Source organism: Nicotiana tabacum, chromosome 10 (genome assembly GCF_000715075.1).
Source record: "Nicotiana tabacum cultivar K326 chromosome 10, ASM71507v2, whole genome shotgun sequence".
NCBI classification, from domain to species: Eukaryota; Viridiplantae; Streptophyta; class Magnoliopsida; order Solanales; family Solanaceae; genus Nicotiana; species Nicotiana tabacum.
Genome location: NC_134089.1, coordinates 32,736,582 through 32,746,393, shown reverse-complemented (window position 1 = coordinate 32,746,393; position 9,812 = coordinate 32,736,582). Strand labels below are relative to the sequence as shown.

At 36.1% G+C, this 9,812-nt stretch overlaps 1 protein-coding gene and 1 long non-coding RNA gene across 2 annotated transcripts; one reads left to right on the top strand and one right to left on the bottom strand.

The window, feature by feature from the left end:
- Positions 1–5,735: 5,735 nt before the first annotated feature.
- Positions 5,736–6,700, bottom strand: LOC107822995 (uncharacterized). Its single transcript, XR_001656523.2, has 2 exons — positions 6,362–6,700; positions 5,736–6,212 (listed from the first exon to the last, which is right to left on the bottom strand). It is a non-coding gene; the product is annotated as an uncharacterized LOC107822995 (long non-coding RNA).
- Positions 6,701–8,343: 1,643 nt separating this feature from the next.
- On the top strand, positions 8,344–9,306 carry LOC107822994 (steroid 5-alpha-reductase DET2). The gene has a single exon (XM_016649577.2). It carries the CDS (start codon positions 8,445–8,447, stop codon positions 9,243–9,245), a length of 801 nt encoding a protein of 266 aa, XP_016505063.1. The 5' UTR covers positions 8,344–8,444; the 3' UTR covers positions 9,246–9,306.
- Positions 9,307–9,812: the final 506 nt, after the last annotated feature.

The window sequence follows — 9,812 nt, the reverse complement described above, 5'->3', positions numbered from 1 at the left end:
ACTTTCCCCCAGTTTTTTTTTTCACTTTGGCTTTTTGCGCTTCTATTCTCCTTTTCCGCTCTTTTCTTTCCTCTCTTTTCCTTGCTCTTTTTTTCCAATTTTCTTTTGATTTTTCTTTGGCTCTCTTTTCTTTCTTTTTGGGTTTTTTTGTTGGTTCCTTCTTTCCACATCCCTCTGTTATTTGAGTTATTTACAAAAACATGACCGGATCTGATGATGATTGCCTAGAAAAGTATGCGTCGTGATACAACCTTACTGAACACAATTCTTTTGTGGTTTTTTCAAATTTTCATTAATACAACCTTACTGAATTACAAAAGACTCGAAACATATTTTTCTAGGATTTTAAGACTTCAAATAGACTCAGGACATACTTTTTCTAGGAATGTAAAACAGACTCGAAACATACTTTTAAAATAAAAATACAGACTCAAAAAAAAAGAAAATACAATCAAGAAAACATTAGTGCCTCCAACCTTGTCCTAGGAACACCAACTGGTCTTGTAGCGGGCCTACGTGCCATGTCATCTTGGAGCCGATAGAGATCCTCCTTTATCTGACAGATAAATATCATTATAGTGGCGAAGAACATGGATCTGGTCATGTCCTCACACGCACTGCATTTCATTGTGATGTAGTCAGCAATCCTTCTGACCCTTTCTCTTATGATGCCCTTTTCTTGCAACAAACACCCAATCTGTTGGGATCTAGCTTCTAAGACCTGGGTGGCAGTGTGATTCTACTCTCGCAAGTGCTGTAGGTCCCCTTCCAACCGTGCCATCAAGGCGTAACAATGTTCTCTCTCGGCTTTAAAATTTTTGGATTGTTTACTTTCGAGGTTGCTAATCTCCTTTTCCCCAACCTGTGACCCCTCTTTCATATCTTTTTTTCATCTGTTGAACGAAAGTTGCACGCCCCTCGGCATTTGTAGTCAACTTTGTTTGTACTTTTGCTAGCTCAGACTCAGCTTTCTGCAGGTCATCTTCATAGTCACGCACCTTTTAGGTAAGGTTGTAAATGAGCCTTTCATCTTTCCTGCTTCTGCCCGGATTCTCGGCTGCTATTCTCAGCTGTCGAACCTAGGCTCTGAGAGCTTCATTTTCTTGAACCAATATTTTCCTCTCACCCTCGGCCTCTTGTGCCTATAAATCATTGTTGAAGGTGACATTTCTCATCTTTTCTCGCAAAGCGTGAATGGTGGCTCGATATTTCTTTTCCTTTTCACCCAGGCTAACCTTTCCTGAATTTTGTCATCAAAGGCTTGAACATGGGGCCTTTTGGCAGGCCTCTTGGGTTTGGGCTCGAGCTTCGGCTCATTGTTCGCATAGAAGCTCCTTTCAAACCAAGCAATATAATTGGGATCAACTTCTCCCTTAACCGGGTCTGGTAACTGGGTGTCACTTTTTAGATACCGACAACAATTCCAGTCCCTTTGAACTAAAGCCTTGGGTATCGTTGCTTCTGGGTGTAATTCAATGACTTGGGTGCTTAGATCTGCCTCTTCGGGTATCACTTGATATCTTCCCAGTTGTCTTAGAACTCGTTGTGGCGCATATGGTTGTATGCTTCTCACTCACATTATCATCAAGTAGCCCTTTGAAGCGGTCATGTATATGACTTCTATTACCGGGAGCTATCATATGGTCCATTCAATTTGATTTGCTCTCAATTTTCTCAAATAGGAAACCCAGGCTTCAAACCATTCTGGCGGTTTGTAGTCTTCCACCCTTTCCTCATACTTTTTGATGAAATTGTTCCCGTCCGAAGCATATCTCATGAACTTAGGATGACGGCGAAGGTGTTCGATCATCCACATTTGAAGAAGAACATTGCAACCTTCGAAAAATTGAGCCCCAAATTTGCATAGGGTTAAAGCCCGGTAAATGTCCGCCAGTACTAATGGGACAAGTGTGTGATCTTTTTTGTCGACAAGGACCTGTGCGATTCTGGCCATACGAATGTCTATTGTGCCCTCCGCATTTGGAAAGACCATGACCTCTAAAGTTGCCACGATGAAGGCAAATCGACGATGAATTTGCCATATGCTCTTGTCTTGTTTGTTACTCAACCCCTTTTCATGTGTTTCAAACCCGGCTGAGTGCCCGAACCTGAAATACAGGAAGTAGAAAGAGCAACACCCTTTGCTCGCGTGGGCCTTGTTCATTTGTTTGCTAATATTCAGAAGATCGAAGAATTTGTGCACCGAGGGAGCCCTGGGGAATATGAGTTGCTGCTTTCTTAACTCTTGGTCGAAATCAATATACCCGGCTATTTCTTCGAGAGTGGGTATGAGCTCAAAATTCGAGAAATGAAACACATTTTGAACGGGATCCCAAAAGGTTACCAAAGCTTTAATTAAATCATTCCAGGGTTTGATGTGCATGATGTCTACTAGGGAACCCAATTGTTCTTTCACCCATTATCGGTCATCTTCATCTAAATCATCCCACCACCTGCGAAGCTGCAACCGAGCCCATTCTATGACAGATTGCGATGAGTCCTGGACAGTATTCATTTATACCTGCGGAGGGTTAAGTTTAGGGTTGACTCTTGTGAATTCTTTTTGCAAAACAAGTTTTTCTGAAGAAAATCAACAGTTAAGGACCCCTTTTATTGCTATGTTAGCAAAAATGATCGTTTTTTGCAAATGTGGCCCCTTCACAATTCCAAACGAATTTTGAGGCCTCGGGGTAAGTATTTAATTGGAAAAGACACCTTTTAAATAGGCTTGCTTGTTCCTCCCGAAAATAGCCTTTCGACAATTGGAATGTAATCTAAGGCTATTCCGGTAAGAAACGACTTAAAATACAACCGAAGCTGGGTCGACTTATTATTTTGACCAAAGCCCTGAAACACCTTTATTTTATTATTTGTAAAAAAAATAAGGCCGAACCTTATGTGGGTTGCCTACGTATCCCATATTCGGTGAGAATCGGACCTGCGTAGTTCGGTTAATTTTGACATAAAAACATGATATTTGACTCACTCTTTTGAAAAACATTTTCTTTTTTTTCTTCCTTTTTTTCAAAAATTCGACAGAGTTTCGGGATATTTTCAAATACTGGGATTTAGAAATCGAGTAAATTCTCTATCCTACCTTACTCTTGGTTTTTCTCTTTAAACATGCAAGCCGAAACAAATAAATATTCACATAGCACGTAGGATACATCAAGATGGTCTTTATTTTGGGTACACATGTCCTAGACGGACTCAACTCCTGTGTTGAGTCCCCAAGGTCAAATGCACGTGATGCAAATAATCGTTCCTACTAGGGATCCGACATGAGGTTGCGTTATTCTAAGTTTAAAACCTGGGGTTTGAGGTCTAGACTTGGGTTACCCGAGCGGACATCTGGGGTCGAGGAGGGGCAACGTACCGGGAGCACGAAAGTTTGCCCGGCCTTGTTGCTTGCCCAACCCCATCTTATTTGGTATAATTTCTACAGAAAAAGTGGGCCACGCGAACGTGTGCACCATTTTCAGAAGACTCAGATGGGTGGCATAAGAAGACATTTAAATACAGTTCAAGTAATATCAAAGCAGTAAATGACAATTAGCACATTAAGTCCACAAAATATAGTTATATCAACAATAAAGCCAAATAAAAATCACATTAACAATCTCGAATTCTTGAACCCTGAACCAGAAGTTCTGGGGTTCTTATCCCCATCTGAGTCGCCAGAGCTGTCATACCTCCTTTTTACACACCCGAAGGTGATATAAGAGATTTTTTCCAATTAAAGTGACATTTTTTGATATGAGATTATTTAATTTATTTCAGAGTCGCCACTTGAAATATTTTATTTGGTGTCCCAAGTCACCAGTTTATTTTAAATCCCAAATCGAGGAAATTTCGACTTTCCTTTTCAAAGTCTGCGAACTAGAAATTCTAATTAAGGAATTCTGTTAACCCGGAAGAGGGTGTTAGGTATTCCCGGGTTCCGTGGTTCTAGTACGGTCGCTTAGCAATTTATACTTGGCTTAAATTGTTTAACTACTCATTTTTAGGACCTATGTGCATTTATCTCTTTACCCCTTTTAAATCACTTGAATTATTCGTAATTAAAGAATTGAATTACGCATACGTATACTCTTTTCTTTTGGCGCATCAAAATCATGTCACGCGAATGTGTCCATAATTAATAATGCTTTTGTTGATTTATTAAGAAAATTTGGTTGAAGTTGTGCGAACGCATCCCTCGAGTCTTTTAAGAATTTAATTTGCAATTATATTGCGCGAACGTATATATAATCGCAATACTAATCTAAATCGGGCCTAAAGCAAACTACGAAAGTTCAAGGCAATTTTTATACTAATATTTTTATTTGTTTATATGAGGGTCATAAATTAAAGGATTTTATTCGTATATGGCACGCCCCAAATTATTTTAAGAAGAAATAGTTCTTGATCTAAATTTGTGAGGGCCAAGTGTTATAGATTTAAAGCATAGCACACCTCAAATTATTTTAAGAAAAGGTTTATATATTTTAAAGGCCAAACTAAAGATATTCTTATTTTTAAACTATTTAAAACTAATTATCACAACCACATCACGGGAGTCATACCCCGTAGTTATAATAATTTTAAATGCGCACTTAAAGAAAGCTATGAATGTTCATGAATTATTTTCTAAGCTTCTCAACAGGGACTCATGAGATGAACATTTCCAGCATTTGGTCTAAAGACAAAAATAGACGTGCAACGTAGCATGGAGAGGTATTTTGACTATTCAGGAATTGAGCATGAAAATTGCACTCACACAGTTTAATAGAAAAAATCAAAGGCCTTAGCAATAAAGGACAAAAAAAGTTGAACTTGACAGGCCATGGAATTGAGCTTCACCAAAGCACATGTTGTGAATTAGTAGTAAAATAAAGCTGATGGCCTAGAATGATCATATATGTATATTCTTGAAACAATTTAATAGCAATAGGGACTTAATTAATATGGGAGACAAGAACAACAAACAGAGGATAGACACATAATTTACATACGACGAGAATTTTAAAATTGCACATGAAAAAAGGTTATCACCGTAAACTTTAACTCATACTGCAACATGAGAAATCAAATGTGAGACTGTGACCTTTTATGTGGAACACATTTGACACTGTTGATTTACACAAGATGACCACTTAACAAAATCTTAAATTCATGTTCTTATGGACATTATTTTGAAATCTACAAATTCACCAATAGAACTCATTTTTAGCAACGAAATGTGGCAGACACTCAGCTGAAGGTTAACATGCCATAGAACTTCATTCTAAAAGAATGACACTCAACTAATTCAAACGAAATTAAGTCTCGGCCTTAAAGAAATGGGCAGACATATTCAACTCATATAAATAGATGAAGATCCAATTCAAGACACCCTTAATTAATCAGAAAATCACAGTGGTAATGCATTAATTCTGAGCAAACATAGTAAATCCATTTTTTCCGCTTAGAAAGGCCACAACAGGGCTGACCAAGAATTTAACTCGTACTACCCAAGAAATCATCTTTTGAATTCCAGAAATTTAATCAGCATGAAGTGTTGTATGGACATTAATTAGAGGAATTGAAGTGTTAACCCAATCTAAGCTCGTCACAAGACAGTTTTTTTTCCAAAAAAATGAAAACATAGCGATTACATTTGCAGATCTCAATGGTAGGCATCATTTGTTTACACAAACTAATAGAGAGAACACCTCCAAATCACTCAAACCATGCACGAACCCATCAGACAAACATAAAGAAAAGGGCATCATGTATTATGACATAAAGTAAACAGGGGAGGAAATAAAAAAAAATCTGCTATTACTTAGGTTTAAACTCATCTCTTAATGATTCTTCCAAGGCTTCAATTCAACATGAATAATAGTAGAGAAAGAAGAAGATAGGAGGTTAACCTGAATGCGAAATGTTTCAATTAATTCTGGAGTCGAATACAAAGAAATGTGACAACAAAGTTGAGCAGAAACTATAGCCAAATTAAAATTGCGAAAGACCTACTCGGACAGAATCAATAGAGCCTAGAAATTCAGAATCCCAGCCACAAACTTCAACTTGGAATTTAATCCAAAGCTTCCTTTTAGAACCAGAAATCAAGAAAAGAACCAAGGCTAAAAGGATATCTGTTTCAGTAGCCTTTTTTTTTTCTCTTAAAAAAAACTCGAATGAAAGCTGAACTCAAGCCATTTGTTTTCTTTTTGCTTTTTGTATCTTTTCTGGGAAAAAAAAAAGAAACAGACTGAGAAAAATCTTCAAGAGAAGTGACGACTTCAACCTTAGAAATTTTACTCGGCTAACTTTTTTCTGAAAATTTTTCTCTGATTTTTTTCTCTATAATTTTTTTTTTCTAGCACATAGAACTTACCTTATATATATAGCTTTCAAAAATCTCCAAAAATCTGCCCAAATTCGAAAAATCCTTTAAATTCTTGAACAATTTTTGGGACAAATGAAGGGTGTAGATTGATTCATATCTATCCACGACTCCTATTCGTCCAACAAATCGTCCTTTTTGTACAAAAATCCGCGGTTCTGAGGGAATAATCGTACTCCTCTATGACAAATCCGTTAGGAAATAGAGGTGACGTGGAGAGGAGGGGACCAATGAGTGAACTCGGGTGAGCTCCAGGCGAGTTGAGGGCAAGCTCAGTGAAAAAGATGAACAGTAAAAGGGGGTGCGCCGCTTCGGTGTTATTTTAAATCTAGGGTTGGATTGGGAAAAAATTATAAAGTCTTTATATAGTAGGGGAGCCGAGCGGGTCAAAACAAACGAGTTTGGTCCGGTTTTTTGGGCTGGGGGAATTAATTTAAAGGGAAACAATTTGGGCCAAAATTGTATATGAAGTTAGCCCAATTTTTCAAGACATATAATCCTTTTCCTTTCAATTCTTTTCCTAATTCCTTTTTCTCTTTTTTTTTTTAAATTAAAAATCCTAAATTATCTAAAAATGCGAAATTAAACTAATCAACTAATTATAAAAATTGTGAACATCCCTTAAATCTAAATTAAAAGAGGAAAATCAATAAACTAAAATTAAAAGACAAAAAAATGTAATAATGAGTTATTTTTTGTGATTTTCAAATTTTTATACAACGAATAATTACTGATTACTTCTAAAAATGTAAAAATAAATCCTAAATGCAATGCGCGATATTTTTTTGGTATTTTTTATGATTTAAATAAAAATTAAACATGCAAGAAAAATGCAAATAATTAATAAAAAATCTACAAAATTCCTAAAAATGGCAAATAATTAAGAAAAAATCTATTTTCTTGGATTTTATAGGAGTATTTCATATATGGCAAAAATCATGTGCTCACACCGCACTGAAGGGAAATTAAGCATGTAGACTCTTCCTTTTTCAAATACAACACATTGTGAGGAAGAATCTTGTATTGACTTTACAATATGCTACATAAATCTCCTATTCTCCTAGTTATATATTTTTTTGTAATTAGGAATAATAATTCTTTTTAAAAGAAAATTATGGACAAGCCTTTTTAATCCAGGTAGAATCAACTTTGTAGGGTTGGTGTATATGTAGTTTAAATCGAAAAAGAATTCCATCATTAGGTAATTTATAATTAGATCCTTAAATTATGTAAATATGTAAGGGCATAAAAGTCGATCAATATTTATTGGATATTTTAGTCGTTTAATATTTAGCATAAATTATATGTATTTTTATAATAATATAGATAGATATAAATAGATAGATTAACATGATCAATTAGTTGCTTTCTATTTTGTATTTTTTCTTCTTCCATTTGTCGAATTTTTTTAATTGTATGTGTTGAGGCCATTTTAAGGCGCTTGTACAATATTCAGTTGAACTATTTGACTTGAAATGGAAAAAGAAGAGTATTAAACTAGTCTACATATCACATTTCATATTGTCTTTTTTTCGATTCGGATAAATGAGGAGGATTGTCATAGATCAATAATGGTTTGAATTAACCTTATGAGAAATTTTGCTACCTTAGAACTGTTATAATAACAGGCGGCGGAAAAGGACTTCGATTGCCGGTTTTCCTGTCATCAGGTCACCAAATCACTGCAACCTAGAAGGTAAAGCTATAAAAAATTATCACAATCTTATACTAGTACACTTATTTTAAGTCTAATATTCATTTGGAATCTTTTTAATTTTGTTAGTGATTTATAAAATTGTAAAAGAAACTTAGAATTAGTTGTTACATGGAATATGGATAATAATTTGATACTATATTTATCCTAATGTTTTGACCTTAAAATATTGCTTAGAAAAAAAAATCTGAATTAAAAAAAAAAGAGAGTTTGTGTACCCAATGCCAACAGCAAAGATAGTAAGTAATCATTAAATTTGCTTTAAATAAACCATCTCTATAAAGCAACTTTTGGACAGAGAAATCAAATTTGCTACAAATTCAATTCGAAAAGCCTAAGCAGATTACAATTACATCCACCATGTTTACAGATCAAAATCTCTATCACTACAGTCTCCTCTCTCTCTTCTTCATCGCCCCACCCACCTTCCTAGCCTTGCAATTCCTCACCGCCCCTTATGGAAAACACCACCGCTCCGGTTGGGGTCCCACCATTTCACCACCGTTAGCGTGGTTTTTAATGGAGAGTCCAACACTTTGGCTCACGCTTCTCCTCTTTCCCTTTGGGCAAAATCATAACAACCCATTATCCTTTATCCTCATTTCGCCTTACCTTTTTCATTACATCAATCGCACCATCATTTACCCAATTAAGCTCGCCGGAAAATCAAGAATTGCTCGCCGGAAAATCAAGAATCCTCCGCCGGAAAGTGGTTTTCCGGTGAGTATTGCGATGATGGCTTTTGTGTTTAATCTCTTGAATGCTTATGTACAAGCTAGATGGGTTTCTCATTATGCTGACTTTAATTCCGATGAGTGGTTTGGGCTACGGTTTGCCAGCGGGATGGTGGTTTTCGCCGCCGGTATGACGTTAAACGTTTGGGCTGATAAAGTGTTAGTGGGCCTGAAGAGTGAAGGGGGTGGATATAAGATACCAAAAGGTGGGCTTTTTGAATATGTGAGTTGTCCAAATTATTTGGGGGAGATAGTTGAGTGGTTGGGCTGGGCTTTAATGACTTGGTCTTGGGCCGGGCTTGGCTTTTTTCTGTATACATTTGCTAATTTGGTTCCTAGAGCTTGTGCTAATCATGAATGGTACTTGCAGAAATTTGGAGAAGATTATCCTAGGAAAAGAAAAGCTGTTATTCCATTTTTGTGTTAAGTATTTTTCAGAAGTGGTTATGATTATGCAATAGTAATGACTTCTATTAATGTTATTGTTATTTCTGGACTGTATTTTGCTTTACCTTGGTATTTGACATTTGAGCCTTCTCTAAATTTTTAGTTGGCCAAATAATAAACAGCCACCTAAACTTGTCACGATTTTTCACTTAGACACCTATCAAAGTATATCTATTGGACACAAAATGCTGACATGGCAAATGTAGCGTTATTCACCCACATCTGAGCGGGTAAGTTAATATGGATCTATTGACCTAACTTTTGTTTTACGGTTTATTTCGTCCCTCATCTTCACCTTCTTAAACAAAAATATTACTGTTGCCAAACTCGTTCCTCTCCCATTTTGTGCCCCTTTTTTCTCCAGCAAGTTACTACCTTTCCATCAAGCCAATGTGTTTCATCCCAAAGAATACAGAAGGCCTGTTCCTCACTTGAAAGATCCAAATCCATGAGTTTGAAAAGTTTATCACTACATGATCAATAATTTCTCCTAAAAAAAGATAAAACAAATATAGTTTTTCATTCTTTCAACATCCTCACTAGACAA

Coding starts and splice junctions, on each gene's coding strand:
- LOC107822994 (XM_016649577.2), top strand. CDS start 8,445: ATGTTTACAGATCAAAATCTCTATCACTACAGTCTCCTCTCTCTCTTC.